We start from the raw sequence: 19,348 nt of genomic DNA on the forward strand, positions 1-19,348 counted from the left end.
ACGTTTTGTGCTACTAGGGATGTATGCGTGCGTGCGCGCGCGCGCGCGCGCGTGTATGTGTGTGTGTGTGTGTGCATTGTGATGTGTAATTCCGTTGTATCGTTTCAGCGTCCCTCCGTCACTACAAAATATGGGCTTGTGTACGATGAAATGACCGAGACATGTAAAAAACATATTGCGACCGTTAACATTATTTTCTTTTCATTGTATCCCATTGAACATTTCAATATTCGGAATAACATCGAGGAACGTCCGCATCGGAATTTGGCCTTCGTGACACGACAACACGAGAGAGAATTTGGCAGGTAGCAGGGTTGTCGGACTACGAAGCGACTGCGATAAGAAAAAAGCACTTCTATGCACTTCGCGAGTATCGCGACACAGCATAAAACTGGCGAGGCGTCACAACAATTAATTGAAGCTATCGACAACCCTCCTGGTTTTAGCACATCTCTTGTCTTCGTCCCGGAAGAACAAGAGTCGTCAACTTAATAGCAAAAAAACATTGGCGTAATATTGAGAAATAATGTAAAGACAATATTTCCAATATTGGTCCAATATTGTAAAGTGGACGCTTCATCTTATTTACCCAATTTGTCTAAGCACTAATATATTGATTTAATATTGGTTCAGCATTGTGTTAATGTTGAGCCAATCGATTTTTTATAGTGGACTAAAACACAGGCGCGCGCTACGCGCGCGCTATTTAGTTTTTTACTTTTTAAAAATAACAAGTGCAATAATAATTATATAAATAAATAATTATATACAAAAAGAAAGGAAAAAGAAATAGAGAAAGAGAGAGAGAGAGAGAGAGAGAGAGAGAGAGAAAGAGAGAGAGAGAGAGAGGGGGGGAGAGAAGTGCGTGCATCCGTGCGTGTGTACACTGTGGAGTATTTTACTCAAACGAAAAATTTTCGAAAGTTAGTTTTCTCTATTGATTATTTTTTATTTGGTTATTTTTTTAATTTATTAATTTCTCTCTCTCTCTCTCTCTCTCTCTCTCTCTCTCTCTCTTTCTCTCTCTCTCTCTCTCTCTCTCTCTCTCTCTCCGTCTCTTCCGGTTCTCTCCCGGTCTTTTCCCGTCTCTCCCCGTCTCTCCCGGTCTCTACCCGTCTCTCCGTTCTCTCCCCGTCTCTCCCCGTCTCTCCCTGTCTCTTCCGGTCTCTCCCCGTCCCTCCCCGTTTCTCCCGGTTTCTCCCCGTCTCTCCCGATCTCTCCCGATCTCTCCCCGTCTCTCCTGGTTTCTCTCCCGGTCTCTCCCCGTCTCTCCCCATCTCTCCCGGTCTCTCCCCGTCTCTCTCAGTCTCTCCCCGTCTCTCCCGGTCTCTCCCCGTCTCTCCCGGTCTCTCCCAGTCTCTACCTGTCTCTCCCTGTCTCTCCCCGCCTCTCCCCGCCTCTCTTCGTCTCTCTCCGTCTCTCCCGGTCTCTCCCCGTCTCTCCCGGTCTCTCCCCGTCTCTCCCCGTCTCTCCCGGTCTCTCCCCGTCTCTCCCGGTCTCTCCCCGTCTCTCCCGGTATAGATAACCTTTTATACAAATTTGACAGCTGTCAAAATTCAATCGCAATGATTACTCTCGCAACACGAAGTAAGCGCAATGAGAGAACCAATCGGCATCGCGGAAAGCGACAACAATACTTCGAGAGATGCGAGTATCGATGCCATGCCCTTTTTTAGAAAGGATATTAATTGCATTCTAATTTAGAGTCAATATTTTTGACCAATCTATATTGGCATTACATTGGGAAACATTGGAAAAATATTGGCCAGAAAGAGAGAGAGAGAGAGAGAGAGAAAGAGAGAGAGAGAGAGAGAGAGAGAGAGAGAGAGAGAGAGAGAGAGAGAGAGAGAGAGAGAGAAAGAGCAATTAGGGATCCCGCGACTGAAGGACGCTTCGCAAAACACATTTGCATTTGGCGTTGTCTACGAGTATAGCCGCGAAGCACGAGGCGCGTACTCTAATTGGCCATGCAACCAAACAACGCATTTACTGTGTGGGGCAGAACTGTCGACCCGCTCTCGACCGAATTCTTGAAGAATCTGTTTTGTGTCAGTCGTCGCCCGTATCGTATCGCGAATCTTAGCCGACCTAAAGCGAACAGGTTGCGAGAAAAGTGAAGACCTTAGAAACTAACGTAGAGGGACTTGCGTGCTGGTAAGGTTGCCTCATTGAATGAAACTCTGTAAAGTCACGCGCGAATTGGCGGGAACGCGCATTCACGTGCTTGGGTCGAGTTTTTTAGTGTTAATGTAAGTGCACCATAAAACGATGTATTAGTAATTAGAGATTTGAGGGAGAGAGCGACGCTTAGGGTGAGGCTCGATTGACCGCGTCATTAATTGGCTAATTTAAAATAAAATATTTTAATTGATGGATACAAAAGAAAAACTTTAGCACTAATCGTTTATGAATGGTTGTGGGTAATATTAACGTAGACAATCGGGACGCTCCCGATAGCCAAGAGGATGACGCCGCCGCATATTCTCGTTAGCTGTGTATCGCTTGTCGTATCGGGTCGTGTCGTGACAATTACGCGAATTATAAGTATTCTTGTCATATTTGGAGTGTTCGATATTTTTCGATTGTAATTAATTTTATTTTGTGTGTATCTTGGTCGTTTGTGAGCACAGAAATGTGCACGCCTTTAAATGTAGGCGGCGCAAATAGTGCGGGATGCGTGCGGGGTACGTTGGCATACTAGAACCGTGACCGACGAAGTGTCATTTAGCGCGCGTTTCGAAAATCTTGGCGAATAATAACGTGAAAAAGGCGCAAATTCCGTGTGACTTCTGTCACGGCGCGAATAGTGTGTAATATTTAAAGTAATCCAAAGAAAACAAGAATTTACAATAATATCGAAATAACATTAAAATGATGTTAAAACAATGTAAATCACAATGATGTTAAACCAGAAAAAAAGACTATTTACGTTATTTTGATGTTGTTTTGATGTAATTTTGAGTAGAGCGTTGCTGATTTACAGCAGTTTTACAAATTTACAGATAATGAGGGAACAATACAAGAATAAATTCCAATCATTTCTTATTTTATTCTTTTCTACACACACACACATACACACGCGTGCGCGCGCGGGCGTGCGTGCGTGCGTGTGTGTGTGTGTGTGTGTGTGTGTGTGTGTGTACAGAGTATATGAAATTTTTTGACATAGCGTTTGCATAGACGTATAATGGATCAAACTGATTAGAAAAGTCCTCTATTATTTTGTAATAGTTAACGAGTTATTAATTAAAAAAAACCAGCCGATTTGCTCCGCCCACCGCCAAATACCGGCAACCGCGTGACAGCACGAGGCAAGATATGCCCACCGAGTTGCTTGGAAACTTGTAAACAACTTCCTCGCGATCGCGGACGCACATCTCGCTGAGTGATCATCTTGCCTCGCGCTGCGGCGCGCTTGCCGGTATTTGGCGGTGAGTCGGGCAAATTGGCTATTTTTTTTTTATTAATAATTTGTCAACTATTGCGAAAATAGTAGAGAACTTTTTTACTCAGTTTGTGCGTTCTACCTCTATGCAAGCACTATGTTAAAAAATTTCAGACACCCTTTATATTACACATTACTATTTATGCAAAAAAGAAATATTAATTATAAACTATTAATAACTTTATTTTTTTTTCTTCAAAACATCAACAAACATTATAAATTTTACAAAATATTAGAGTAAATAATACTTTTTTAAATTAAAGGTAAAATAAAAATAAATGTCTGAAAGGCACATAAAACATATAAATTGTACAAAACTGAACTGTACAACTGAAACAAAAAAATTAGAAGTTATAAAGATTATATAATAGCAAGTTTTTACATATAAGAAATCCGCATACCATTGAAGCAATCAAAATATAATTATTGTTTTTCAAAAATCCAGTCGATTTAGTTTGATCGTTGCAAGGAAATATTGAATTATCGTTTTATATAGTCTTCAAATACGGAAATCTGCACTTTACTTTCTAAATTTCTTAGAGTGAAAATACTGCCACTCCAATTTTTCGGGTTATTTCTCACTCAATTTCGAGTGATTTTTCACTCTTTAAGAGAAAAAAAATTGGAGTGGCAATATTTTCACTCTTAAAGAGTGAAAAATCACTCGAAATTGAATGAAAAATCACTCGAAAAATTGGAGTGGCAGTATTTTCACTCTAAGAAATTTAGAGTAGGAAACTTTTTCAAGCAAACAGCTATTAGAAACAAAATAGATAATAATTAGAAACAAAACAAATAAATATGTAAAATATGTGCGTATTTTTTTTATAAAAGAACTTAATAAATTTGATTTTTATTAAGGCAGTACGGACTTTTGCATAACGCATAAAACATATAAAGAAATGAACAAATCAAAGTTGTTTATTTTTATCTTTGAAAATAAAAGTGGAAAACTGATTGCAACATTAGTAAGTTAATTCTTACCGGTATATGTTTAAACATATCAATGAAGTAGATCTTGGTAATGAATATAATTTTTTTATTTAATATTTTTAGCTTATATAATTATATTTTAGTCGTAAAAATTAATTTATTAATATTGTAATACATCGCCTGTAGTGCGAGTTCGTAACTCGTTAAGAGGTGTCGGTATCGTTATACTGTCGTTGCACTTTTTTAACATATAAAATATCTGCGTAACTATTGTTATGACGCACATAATGACGAGATAATGAGTTACAGAATCCTGCTACTAAAAGGATGTTTTTTATAGATACACTGGTTATTGCGAATTGGTTATTTTTCGCAACAAGTTTATTTATAAATTTATTACAGTTCTTCGAGGAAGGAGGAATCTTAAAATGGAATCTTGAGGCTTGGTATTTAATTTAGTAACTGCGTTGTAAATCTGACAAAACCTGTCGGCGCTCACCCAAATAAAATTTCGTTTTAGCATTGCAATAACGTAACATTTAAACTGTGTGACCTTTTCCATATCATTTCACAGACATTTATGTAATGTCGTCACAATCAGAAATGTCCTCATGCATTTATTCTTTATATGTAACGTTTTATTTGTAACGTTTGTGAAATGTTTGTAAGACATGTATAAAACTTCACTAAAAAGTTCAATCGCAATGTTTCATTTGCAACGTTTGTGAAACGTTTGATAAACTTATGTGAACCATTATTATAAAGTTCGTGCACAACGTTTCACTTGTAACGTTTTTTAAACTTTGCTAAATATACAGTGTCGGATTATTGTTAAAACTAGAAATAACTCAATCTATTTGTTCATTATTTAAGTTAAGGAATAAAAAAAAAGACATTTTTTGTAACATTTATTTTTTGTAGAATAATAAATATCACGAAAAATGTCTTCTTTTATTATATATTCCTTTAACTCAAATAATGAACAAATGGAGTTATCTCTGGTTTTGGCAATAATCTGACTATGTTTAGCAAAGTCTAATTATCTTTTTTATTCTTTAATTCAAATTATAGACAAATAAAGTTATTTTTTAGTTTGACAACATTTAATGAATTGTATTTGAGGTACGTTTATGCTGCAATATACATATATAATATATTTTTTTATTTTATTTCTTATGTATTTATAAATTACATCTAATATTGCTTAAAGTTTTATCTTTAATTTTTATATTTAATTGCATAAAATAATGAGTAACTAAAAAATGCAAATATTAGATTAAAAAATATTATATATTTACATAATTAACATTTTGTTGTTTTCCTTGTCATGTCGGTCTGTAACAAATTGATTTAATAGTGTTATTATGGAAAATATATTTTGAAAACAATATTATTAATATATTATAATTTATGAAAAATATACCTGTTTCTCTTAGATATCTAGGTTTTGTGTATTTAAACCACGTGGATACATGCTCTTGAAAATTTGTATCGCTCTACATAGGAAAATGTTTTCTTATAGCACTTCTTACTAGTTAAAAAAATTTTTTTTAATAATATATTTTTGGTAAATTTCTTTTTTTAATTATAAAAATATTTATAATATATGATCTTTTATTTTCATATAAATATGAAAATAAAAGATCATATATTATAAATATTTTTATAATTAAAAAAAGAAATTTACCAAAAATATATTATTAAAAAAAATTTTTTTAACTAGTAAGAAAAACGATAGCAAACAAATAAAATACATAACTTTCCTTTGCGCTGTCAGCGACGCAGTCAGGGGTTAAAAATAACAGTAAGAAAATCTTGACTTCTATGTACTTTTTAAAATTTTCATTGTACGTAATGAGGTCAATTGATAATTTCCCTTGCGCCTAAACCAAGAGCATTTAGAGCCCAGCTTATTGGTAAATAATTTTTCCAATCCACTTTTACTTTGAATTTGGACAGTATTCCCTTCTGATAAATAGAAGAACATTATCCTGAGAAACATGATGTGCATCATTAACGTTATTATCCGTTACACACACACACACACACACACACACACACACACACACACACACACACACACACACACACACACACACACACACACACACACACACACACACACACACACACAATATCGGCGAAAACATTATCATATAAATTTTTATTTTGTATCAATTTTTTAGTATGCTTATTCGTTTATATTATTTCCCGATTAATTTGTAAAATTTGTATTAAGTCTTTTTTTACTATTCGCCGCAAAGGTCTTTTACTTGTAAAATACTTCTTGATTTTAGTCATTATTCTACTACGCAATGCACAATTATACAGAAGTTTATTATTTACACACTTTATTCAATATGTATATTATAGTGTTCGCGCCGAGGTAAGTTACTACTATATAAAGTTATGTTGCGGAGCGTTCCTTGACAACGGCTCGTTGAATTGTCGTGTGTCGTGTAGCGATATCGAAATGATGATTTCGACGTCGAATGCATTATCATTTGTCGTTGGAAAGTTGCGCCCTTACGTAAACAAGATAAAAATATCAATTATTAATACTTACGGTAAATTCTGCAGGTCACTTGCATTATCAATTTTTTAAGTATAATACTAGCTGATAATACTGATGACTGTGTATGATAAAAGATCAAGTCGGCTATAACACCGCACACACACAGCAAGATGCTTGCACTGCGTGCATTAGGCTGGATCTACAATAAACGTCGCGCATGTATGCGTTTTAATTCGCACATATATATATTGTTGTTAAAACGTTTTGTTCTGTTACAGATAAAACATTATACATGCAACACTCGTACGACGTTGTGCAATAAATTAATATTTTACATTTTTAGTAAATCTCACCAAACACCAAGTTACATGTAACGTGCCTGTTAGTTGTAATTTCCCACTCAACAATGTAATTGTAATATAACACGTGTGTTATATTACAATTATATTATTGAGTGGGAAATTACAACTAACAAGCACGTTACATGTAACTTTGTGTTTGCTGGGTATATATAATATATACGTAAAATTAAGTGTTAATTTGTTTCTTTGAATAATAAAATATATATTCTGTTTCAGATTCACGATGGTACTTGCGGAATTAATTGGGATTTTTATCACTGCCTTGACCATTATATATATTTATTATAAATATATGATTTTCAATTTTTGGCACAAGAAGGATGTTTTTTACGTTAAACCTGTTATACCAATTGGAAATATCTCACCACTTATTACTGGAAAAGTACAAATAGGTGAATATCTCTAATATTTATCAAAATATTCTCATATACAATGTAAATATATAATATTTATTGTAAATTGTGTAATGTGTAATGTACGTGTTTTATATATTATATTATATATTATATTATATATTTTACTTTAACTTAAATATTTAATAATAAAATTGGATATATGTATAGTATATATAAACTTAATTTTTAACCCTTTCGTATTTGACTGTCCCAGAAAAAATGTGTTTTATGTGCAAACGGTTTTGGATTTTTTAAAGCGCTGAGTCTAAATCAACTATTAAAATTAAAATTAAAAATGACGGATTCCATACAGCATAAAATACTAAAATATCTATATATCTATATATACATATATATCTTATTTATGTATAAATAAGTTTAATAGAATATATTAGGTCTGTAAATATGAAACTGGAATTTGCCTATAAATGGCGCTAGCTGTCAATGTAGTTACCGTCAAATCGTGTCATTGGCGCCATTTTCTTGTTTTGACTAGAGATCCTATAAGGAGAATTGTGCCAATATAACGGAAGTCGCCATTTTCCGTTTCATGGCATGTAAAGGCGGCAAATTTCAAGTCTTATTCAAGTCTTATTTCAGTCTTATTTCAAGTCTTATTTCATTTTCTATCCATATTTTTCGACGTTCTAAAGCTTGTGGAAACATACGCATCAGTGCACCTTTTTTTGATGTATTATGGCATTTAAAAGCTACACAATTCGGCATTTTCTATTTTTAACATTAATACAGGATATTACACACACATATATATATATATATATATATATATATATATATATTTGTATATATAGATATATAATTGTAAATAAAATAAATGTGATTGAAAATGCTGTAGAATAAAGAAAGGATATATTTGTAAATGTAATCTCAAAAATGCTAAAGTTTTTCAACATTTTTAAGGTTACATTTACAAATATATCCTTCCTTTATTCCACAGCATTTTCAATCACATTTATTTTATTTACAATTATATTACAATTTCAATAGTATAATTAAAATATCTTCAATATAAACCCTTTGCTTTATATATGGATACACAAAATACTGATGTTAATGCATTGATGATAGCTATACCAAGATTGCCAAATTGTGCTGGAAATGGTTAAAACTACCGGAAGTTTAACGGAAAATGGCGGAGCCAATCACAATCGAGAGCGGTATTGGCACAACTTTCCTTATAGGAACTCTAGTTTTGACATCTGATAAAGATTTTCAACTCACAACAATACAAGTTTCATACAACAGTATAGTTTTTAATAGCGTTGAACATGTCGAATTTTGTGCCTGGAAACTACCATTTGCGGACAGCATTGATTTTCTGTTACCATTTGAAGAAAACTGCTGCAGAATCGCGTTGAATGCTTGTCGAAGCTTACGGTGAGCATGCTCTTGGTAAATTACAATGCTTTGAGTGGTTTAAAAAATTCAAAAATGGCGATTTTGACGTAAGAAATGAAGAACGTGGAAGACCACCGAAAAAGTTTGAAGACAGCGAATTGCAAGCATTGTTGGATGAGAATGACGCTCAAACGCAACAACAACTCGCGGATCAATTAAATGTGACACGAGAAGCCGTCTCCATACGTTTGAAAGCCACGGAAAAGATTCAGAAAATGGGTTTCATATGAACTGAATGAAAGACAGCAGGAAAACCGAAAAACCACTTGTGAAATGCTGCTCGCCAGGTAGAAAAGAAAATAATTTCTCCATCGAATTGTGACTGGCGATGAAAAGTGAATATATTTTGAGAATCCTGAGCGTAAGAGATCATGGATAACTTTAAGCAAACCATCGACATCGACTGCGAGGCCAAATCGCTATGGACGGAAGACAATGCTCTGTGTTTAGTGGGATCAGAAGGGTGTGATCTATTATGAGCTGCTAAAATCTGGCGAAACCGTTAATACTGAACCCTACCGACAACAAATGATCGATTTGAATCAAGCTTTGCGTGAAACAATCAGAATATCAAAAAAGGCAACACAAAGTGATTTTGCTTCATGATAATGCACCATCACGCACAGCAAAACCGGTCAAGGAAATGATTGAGGCGTTTGGTTGGGAAATACTTTCGCATGCGGCTTACTCACCAGATTTGGCTTCATCCAATTATTACTTATTTGCATCGATAGGACACGCACTTGCTGAGCAGCGCTTCACATCTTACGAAAATGTACGAAAATGGCTCGATGACTGGTTTGTCTCAAAAGAGGAACAGTTTTTTTGGCGTGACATCCACAAATTGTTAGAGGAATGGGAAAAATGTATAGCTAGCGATGGGCAATACTTCAAATAAAATATTTTTTATCATTCTCATACAATAAACGTATATTTTCTATACAAAAATTCCGGTTTCATATTTATATACTTGATAAAGTATATAAATGAGGATTATATATACATATGTGTAAAATTATTCTTAATTTATATAACTTTATATTCTATCAAAGAATATATTATTTTTTGTCAGTTAGCTTCTATTTTGCAGTACAAAATTCTGTGAACAATTGTTTTCTGTAAAAATTATTAAAAGTTTTTGTAAAAATACATATTATAATATTTTTTTTACTATTACTAGAACAACACAGGCGCGCGCTATTTAGTTTTTTACTTTTTAAAAATAACAATTGCAATAATAATTATATAAATAAATAATTATATACAAAAAGAAAGGAAAAAGAAATAGAGAGAGAGAGAGAGAGAGAGAGAGAGAGAGAGAGAGAGAGAGAGAGAGAGAAAGCATACTTACATACATTAATTTATTATCTAATTTTCTTTCTTCTTTAAAAATATTATACACATAAAAAAAGGAAAAAAGAAATACAATATACACAACATAAATAAATGTTTTTTAAAGTAATATAATATTGACACTGAAATGTAACGAAATGTTGTCAGCTCTGACTTTTCTTTTTCTTCTTATTTTTTTTTCTTTAATTAGCATTAGAGATTGACGACATAGTTTAAAAAACAAAATTACAATTGTTAATAAATTATTAAATACTTTGACATTATATGTGTACCTTTCTATATAAAATGAGATCAACATCTTTTGCAAAAATCAATACAGAAAACTAACTTTCGAAAATCTTTTGTTCGAGAAAGATACTTTACAGTGTACAAAAAAAAGTTACAATTGTTAATAAATTATTAAATACTTTGACATTACATATATCTTTCTATATAAAATAAGATCAACATTTTTTGGAACTTTATATACATTAATTAATTAACTATTATTGCTAGTTATAAAATAATATTGTGACATATGCATGCACACGTACGCGTGCACATATAGAAATTAATAAATTAAAAAAATAACCAAATAAAAAAATAATCAATAGAGAAAACTAACTTTCGAAAATCTTTCGTTTGAGTAAAATACTCCACAGTGTACACACGCACGGATGCACGCACTTCTCTCTCGCCCCCCCCCCTCTCTCGCTCTCTCTCTCTCTCTCCGTCTCTCCCGGTCTTTCCCCGTCTCTCCCGGTCTTTCCTCGTCTCTCCCGGTCTCTCCCCGTCTCTCCCGGTCTCTCCCCGTCTCTCTCCGTCTCTCCCGGTCTCTCCCGATCTCTCGCCGTCTCTCTCCGTCTCTCCCGGTCTCATCCCGTCTCTCCCCGTCTCTCCTCCTTTCGACCCGTCTCTCCCGGTTTCATCTCATCTCTCCCCGTCTCTCCCGGTTTTTTCCCGTCTTTTCCCGTCTCTCCCCGTCTCTCTCGGTCTCTCCCCGTCTCTCTCCGTTGCCCTTTTTTAGAAAGAATAATTTTTTTTACTTTTATGAATAATTTATGGTGTTGTTTATTTACATTTTTATTTAAAATTAAAAAAAAATGTAAAATTAGTAAGTAAATTAAGCAAATTTGTCAACAGGTGTATTCTTTCATGATGTATACATGAAATATAAGGATCATCGCGCTTTTGGAATGTATGTACTTTTTAAACCAATCTTAGTGATCGCCGACTTGGATCTTATTCGAACGGTATTAACAAAAGAATTTAAGAGTTTCCATGATCGTGGGATGTATAGCAACGAAAATATTGATCCATTGTCTGCCAATGTGTTTCTTTTACCTGGAAAGAAATGGCGAAGTTTACGTGCCAAAATGACACCTACTTTTACTACTGGAAAAATAAAACAGATGTTTTCGCTTTTGGTGGAATGTAGCGAAAAACTTTCAAAGAATCTAGAAAGCAAAGCCCAGATGAGAGAGTCCGTCGAGATAAAAAATATGTTAGCAAGGTAAACTATTTTTAAAAAGATTGCTATTTAAACTATTATCAATAAAAAAAAATAAAAGTTCTTATAAATTTGAAAATAAAGTTATTATTGAAAACATTAAAAATAGAAAAAAAAGAAATAGCATTAAAAGCAATTGTTTTTCCAATTTATGAACTGTTGTTTGACAAAAAATAATTTTATAAAATTATATTTTTAAAAGGTAAGATAATTTATGTATTCGTTTGGCGATTACTAATAATTTTAAAGCTTTGTGTGATAGTCGAAGTTGCTCCGATGAGTTTTCGAATGGAAACAAAATTGACCGATTACATTGGCCAATTTGCTTAAAAATTATTGATTTTGTTTTTCTAATCGGAGCGATTCCTAGCATCTCGGACACAAAACTTTATATATTATGGTCAGCATTCTTACATCGTTTGACGGACACAGTCATCGATGTTAAAAATGTAAATAGTGACGAGTGATGTTATTTGAGAACTTTTACTATTTTAGCACAATTTATTTGTGCATCTAGTTCAACATATTTAAGTATATATTAAATTAAAATTGCAAATTGAACCTTTTATTCCTAGAAAATTTGGATCATTTTTAATATTGTTTAAGTACAATATTAAAAATTATTTTGTTGTATATTACAAGATATTGAAGTTAACGCTTAAATTGATTGTTTTTTTCGTGAAAAATTATGCGTTTTTAAAATTAAGTGGGTCTAAAAACAAATTATTAATAATTCAAGTGATTAAAATTAACATTTTGATATGTGTTATATAAGAGTGAACTAAAATGATTAAATTGCTCATCTTTTTAATTGTAAAATTGAGCTCTTCTTCGGTATGTATTATTTGAGAGCTATAAAGGTTTTTTTATGAGAATTGTAACACCGTAACGGCATATATTGTAGAGTGTAGAGCTTTGTCATTTATCTGTCAGTTATCTGCCATTACGTATATTATCAGTCACATTATAAAATATTAACAATACACAGAGAGAGAAGTTTCTTTGGATTTAATAAATTTTCTTTAAGGTAAACAAATTTGTTTATTGGTATACGCCAATAAAACTAATGTTTGAACAAACAAATACAATTGTTTGACTTTCAAACAAAGTAATTGTTCCTTCTAAATGAAATATTTTTTGAAAGAATTCAATATTTTCTTTGAAAAAAAAAAAGAAAAAAAGCGATTGTTCCGTCAAACAATATGATTTAATGTAACGAAACAATCAAATTTTTATTTAATAAAATAATATTTTGTAAAAACATAAAGTTTTTGAATCAAATATTTCAAGTATTATCTCAAATAATTGTGATTATTCTATCAAACAATATGGTTTAATGTAACGAAACCATCAAATTTTTATTCAATAAAATAATATTTTGTAAGAAATAAATTTTTTCCAGTAAAACAAATATAATTCAAACAAATCCATATATTAAATTCAAAGAAATAGTTCTCTCTGTGTATAACGGGTAATAATTCAATAATTGGGATAAACTCATCGGCAATGAATGAAAGACTGAAAGACTTTTACTATCAGTCCCCTACAAATAATATGTATTGGAGAGAATTCGAACTAGAATTAAAATATGCAAGATATCCGAATGCAATTGTATGTGTACATCAGTGCATAAAATAAAAATATATTGCATTATTCACACACTGCGTGTTGGGTCAGAACAATATATGTTTTTTAATATTTGATATTTATTAATAGGTACTCAATAGATGTTATTATGTTAACCGCTTTTGGTATCAAATCCAACTGTATTCAGGATCCATATGACGAGTATTTCGTCCAAGGAAAACAAATTTTTAAGCTAAATCCAATTTGGATTGCCTTGGCAATGTTCATGCCAAAAATTATGGATTTTTTTTCTATACCACTCACTGACAAATGTATTTCCAATTTTTATATAAATACTTTTCGAGAGATTGTGAAATATAGGCAAACTCATAATATTATCAAACATGATTTTATGAATCTACTCATACAGCTCATGGAAAAAGGTTACATTGACAACGATAAAATTATCAATATGTCAGGTTAATATACATATTTTGTGTAAACTTTTACATTAATATTTTTTTGTTTAAAAATACACACATACTTTTTCACGTTGCAGTTTGTAAATCTAATAATAAAGGTTTTTCTCACATTTTTAATGTTAATATTAATATTATTTAACATTAAAATTGGAAATTAATATATATATATTTATATATTTATATATATATATATATATATAATTTTATTTTATTAGAAACCACAAAGATTACCATGTTGGAAGCTGCTGCACAAAGTTATGTTTTTATCGCAGCTGGCTTTGAAAGCTCCTCGACGACTGCAACATTCGCTCTATATGAATTAGCTCAACATCAAGATATACAAGATAAAGTTCGCAAGGAAATTGACGAAATATTGGAAAAGCATAATGATCTGTCTTACGACGCGATGAATGAAATGAAATATCTTCACAAAATAATAAATGGTAAATATATTTTATTTTATTGAGAGACACAATTTTTATTAAAAGAGAAAAATTTTATAACACTAAAATATTTCATTGTTTTTTTATATAACTTTAAACAAATTATAATATTTGTATTTTGAAATAAATGTTTACATTTTGTTTAACTGTTACAGAAACTATGAGAAAATATCCACCTCTTCCACTGATAAATCGTATCTGTACCGAGGAATTAGACTTACCGACAACAAATATTCATGTGCCAAAGGAAACATTGATAATTGTACCAGTGTTTGGACTGCATCGAGATCCTGCTATATATCCGGATCCAGATAAGTTTGATCCTGAACGATTCAATGAGGACGAGGTAGCAAAAAGACATTCTTATGCTTATTTACCATTCGGTGAAGGTCCACGGAAATGCATTGGTAAGAATATAAATTAATTTATTAATACTATTATATATAATTACATGCTATGTTTAAATTATGTCACTAGTTTCTATTTGAAATCAATTTCTCAAACGTTTATTCTTGACTATATTGCGAAATCATTAATTATTACACAATATGAAACAGTATTACTCCTATATAGTATCTGGTAAAAGACATTTTCTCCTCTCCAAGTTTAAAAAACACACGTTTATATTTACCAAAATTTTATTTTTAGCTTTTGTTCAAGAAGTGTTATTAAAAAATAAAGTGATATGCCAGCATTCGTAATCTTTCTTTAATATTAATAATGATAATAGAACTGTTAATAAAAATAACTCCTAAAATTTGTTAAATTTCTGTATTTGATATTATTTCCGTTAAGTAACCATTAAATCATAAATGTTTTACAAAAAATAGTTTTAATTGAATAATTATATATATTGTGACGTGGCAGTTTCGCTGTCACGGCAAGTAGGGTCCCTCCCCCGTCACAGGCTGCGAGTTCGCGCCGAACGGAAAAGCGAGAGCCGATCGAGAAATTTCCCGGGTGAATCGCGACGATAGTAGAATAGTTGATTTAAATATTTTGCATTCTTTTCGGTGATACGGCGAGCACCTCACCGCGCGATCAAGAAGTTCGATGGAGAGACAGCGGCGAATGCGGAAGGATGGACGTACCAGAGGGATTTCGCCGATCCGACTAGCAACGGCCAAAAGCCGTGGACCGCCGGAGAGGCGAGGCGAGCGGGCGGAGCGCGAGCGAGCGCACCGAAAGTCGGGAAAGCCGTGGCCGGTGGATGGGAAATCGGCGCCCCAGCTGATAACTAAACGGCGGGCACCCTAGAGTGGCCTAGAGCAGCGGTCGCAGATTGCGGTCCAACGATCGCAGATTGCGGCCCCGGTAGCATACGGTCGCATGAAGAGGGGATGAAGACTAAGGGCAAGAACCAATCATATACTGAGCACTCATTTATTCTTTAATATGATTGGTTCTTGCCCTTAGTTGTCATCCCCTCCCCATGCGACCGTATATTACCGGGTCGCAATCTGCGACCGCTGCCCTAGAAGCGGCGGCATGGAGGCCGGGGCTGCGAGACTGCCCCCGCGGGATGCGGGACTCTCTCGCGAGAAGCGGAGGGCAGCAGGGGCCACCTGGAGGCGCCGGAAAATTCTATCTTTGCGGGGGACCCGTAGGGCCCCCGGAAGCGCTTGCGGTCCTGCGGGCGCAGGATTGCTCGTCCTACTGTGATTGGGGCCACGCAATGCGCGAGGACTAACGCGCAGCCGTTAGTGAGGGTTTGCGACGTCGCGTCGATCCGGTCGATCGCGGATCGACCGCGATCCCCCGTGCTTTTGCGTGCGTACGTATGGTCAGGGCAGACGTGTTCGGCACTTGCGGATCTTTTGGCAATAGATCGTATTATCGGTTTCGGCGATCGAGCCTGCCCCAGAGCAACGAGGCAAATCTGGTACCCGGAGGACAGCCGCTAGTGACGGAGGAGAGGACCTTTAATAGGACAGTTATCGGTGAAGTGGCCCGTTTACTCGCGATCGCGTTTTGTAAAGCTACTGACCGGCGAGCCACCCCGTTCTCGTTCTGCGTCCGATATAGATTGGTGTTGCGTCAGCCACGGGGCGACCAAAGCATTCGATTAGATTATTGCTGCCAAAATGTAACAAAGAACTTCGAAAGCTTGCATACAAGCACAGAACAATTGCCTGAAGGGGACCTGAATTCGTGGTCGAAACATAGCATACAATTCATTGCTAATAAATAGCCAAATTAAGTAAAAAAATATCAGTTTTTCTTGAATTAAATATTTTTTATTGTACCCAAATATATAAAGCTTTGTAAAAATTAGAATAAGCTGTTAAAATAGGAAGTAGTTTAATGACACACAGTAAAATTGGACACGTTGCAATTGCACACCGTGCTATTGGACACATAAAGTTGCACACTGTTCGATTGGACACGTTTCATTTGCACACAGTTGCTTTTGGACAGAACACATTTTTGTAAAATTTTTAATACATGTACACATGCATGTAAAATTTATTATTAACTTTGTTAATTAAACATTTGTTACATTGAACACAGTGCATTTGCGCACAGTTCTTTTGTGCGCAGTTTTTTTGTGCACAATTCGTTTGCGCACAGTTCGCTTGCGCACAATTCTATTGCGTACAGTCAAGCGGATTACATTTACATATTTTCGCTAACCCATGTACATTGTATTGGAAGTCTACAAACATATGTAAATTTTAGTGTATTTGCAATGTATATTGATTAACGACTTGGATCGGGTGGGTGCAGGAGGGAAAGCCGAAGGCCGTGTGTGTGTGTGAGCGCGCGCGCGCGCGCGCAAAGGATCTCTGCACATGGGTTTGCGACTTTCCACGCAAAACGAGTTGCTGCTTCTTAGGCTGGTATTCATAGTTGGGTCTTTTATTTAAAGCTTTTGGCATATGATACGATTTTTCATGCTAGATCGTATACGAGCCATCTTATTACGTGTCCTGATTGGCTTGAATGATTATATTACCAATATCGTAACCCAACCGTAAGACGCCTCATATGCTAGCATGAAAAATTGTATCGTGTGCCAAAAGCTTAAGATTATCTTAAGACTGTTTTAAGATGCCATCAGCCAATCACAAAGCCGTATTAGCATCTTAAGACATTACTTGAGACTCTTAAAATAAAATTAAACTATGAATATCGGCCTTTAGATGTATCAACAGTCATAATGTATAAATATCTAGATACGATTTGCTTGATTGTGTGCAAACGAACTGTACGTAAAAGAACAGTGCACAAAAGAAATGTATGCAAACGAACTGTGCGCAAAAGAACTGTGGGCAAAAGAACTGTGCAAATGCACTGTGTTCAATGTAACAAATGTTTAGTTAACAAAGTTAATAACAAATTTTACATGCATGTGTGCGTGTGTGTATTAAAAATTTAACAAAAATATATGTTGTGTCCAAAAGCAATTGTGCCCAAATGCAACGTGTTCAATCGAACGGTGTGGAACTTTATATGCTCAATAGCACTGTGTGCAATTGCAGTGTGTCCAATTGTACTGTGCGCAAATGAAGGCTTCTCATTAAAATGTCTCAAAAGTATCATATATCAGTATTAATTAATTTTCAGGTGAACGATTTGGGTACGCACAGGTAAAAGTCGTACTAATTGGTCTTCTGGCCAAATACAAATTCAAACTACATTCCCGGACTACAGTCCCACTTATTTTCAATGAAAGAAGTGCCGGTCTTACTGTAAGAGGCCATGTACACCTTATTATTGAGCCACGATAAAATAAATCACATTTAAATTAATTTCTTGTTTGCGTATCTTATTTATACATATTTTATACATACTTTAAGGTATATTTATTTCTAAATATTTATACGTTAAAATAATGTTAAATTACTTTGAAGCGCAGCGAGAGCAGCAGGCTTGTCTACATCTAATTAGATTATATCTCGAAAAATAATTTATAAATCATAATAAAAATTTGTTTTATTGTTAAGAATTCAAGAACACTAACAAGTTAAATTTTCTGACGTCTTCGATTATTATTGTTAAGAAATAAACTTTTTTATGAAAAAAATCGATTTTTATTCTTGAACGATAATGGGAGTATAATTCAAGGTAATTTATATTACACTCTTACTATAAAATAACAAATTAACTATCTTTGTAGACAATAAAAAATTTATAATTTTATATTTTTAAAATCGTTGTACAATCAATATATAATTCAAGAATAATGTACAATCATTGTAAAGTAACTGCTATATATTTTTCTTTATGCATATGTAAATATAAATACATTTGTACACATTTGTAAAAGATTTTTAGCTGATAAATTTAATACAATGATCTCAAAACATGTTTCTAAAACATAAAAAACCTAATTGTTTTTCACAGATACAAAAGCTTCTTCTACGAGAAAACAAATAATTAATTTTTACACGTTTTTTTATATTATAACAAAAATCATTAAATTTTAAACAGTTTCACAAGAAGTACAAATATTCACGAGTATTAAAAAAAAATTATCGATTAAGATTTGTGTTGTAGACAGATTTTTGTCTAAAAACACGAGTTTTCTTTTTACTGTGCGTCGTAACATTAAATTCTAAAATATAATTTTTAACCTCCTTTTCAGGGCAATATGTGAGAAGAAATCATGGTATACTGAGTAAAAATTATTCGCTAAAGCTTGCACTTTTTCTTTAGGATTGTAAAGGATGGTGCTCGATGGTGCTTCAAGACAAAAGAGGGAGTTGACATCTTTTTACGTTGCGTAGACTTGAGTGTCTGCCATAAGTTATGATCTTTGGGATTAAGATTTTTGAGTTTATTATTACAGTTAAAAGTATTAAAAGCGTTGAACCTAGAAGTTTCAATCTACTATTGACATGTAGATGACATTTTACATCTGCAACATTGAATAAAATCACAGATATCGTTAAAACGTTTAATAGCTTCCATAATAGGCTCTAGTTTACTTCTGAATTCGAAAG

The 19,348-nt window shown here is 33.6% G+C and overlaps 1 protein-coding gene across 1 annotated transcript; it reads left to right on the plus strand.

Moving 5' to 3' along the window:
• Positions 1-2,058: 2,058 nt before the first annotated feature.
• On the plus strand, positions 2,059-19,123 carry LOC105840263 (probable cytochrome P450 6a20). Its single transcript, XM_036290910.1, has 7 exons — positions 2,059-2,249; positions 7,472-7,647; positions 11,545-11,914; positions 13,628-13,956; positions 14,175-14,402; positions 14,558-14,809; positions 17,970-19,123. The coding sequence occupies exons 1-7, from the start codon at positions 2,173-2,175 to the stop codon at positions 18,131-18,133; spliced, it is 1,596 nt and encodes a 531-aa protein (XP_036146803.1). The 5' UTR covers positions 2,059-2,172; the 3' UTR covers positions 18,134-19,123.
• Positions 19,124-19,348: the final 225 nt, after the last annotated feature.

Source organism: Monomorium pharaonis, chromosome 8 (genome assembly GCF_013373865.1).
Source record: "Monomorium pharaonis isolate MP-MQ-018 chromosome 8, ASM1337386v2, whole genome shotgun sequence".
Classification (NCBI taxonomy): domain Eukaryota; kingdom Metazoa; phylum Arthropoda; class Insecta; order Hymenoptera; family Formicidae; genus Monomorium; species Monomorium pharaonis.

What these genes read in the sequence shown, in the direction of transcription:
- LOC105840263 (XM_036290910.1), top strand. Translation starts at nt 2,173, where the DNA reads ATGAAACTCTGTAAAGTCACGCGCGAATTGGCGGGAACGCGCATTCAC. An exon ending in ATAAAAAATATGTTAGCAAG is followed by an intron (nt 11,915 to 13,627) that starts GTAAACTATTTT and finishes ATTTATTAATAG; the next exon opens with GTACTCAATAGATGTTATTA. An exon ending in AGGTCCACGGAAATGCATTG is followed by an intron (nt 14,810 to 17,969) that starts GTAAGAATATAA and finishes ATTAATTTTCAG; the next exon opens with GTGAACGATTTGGGTACGCA.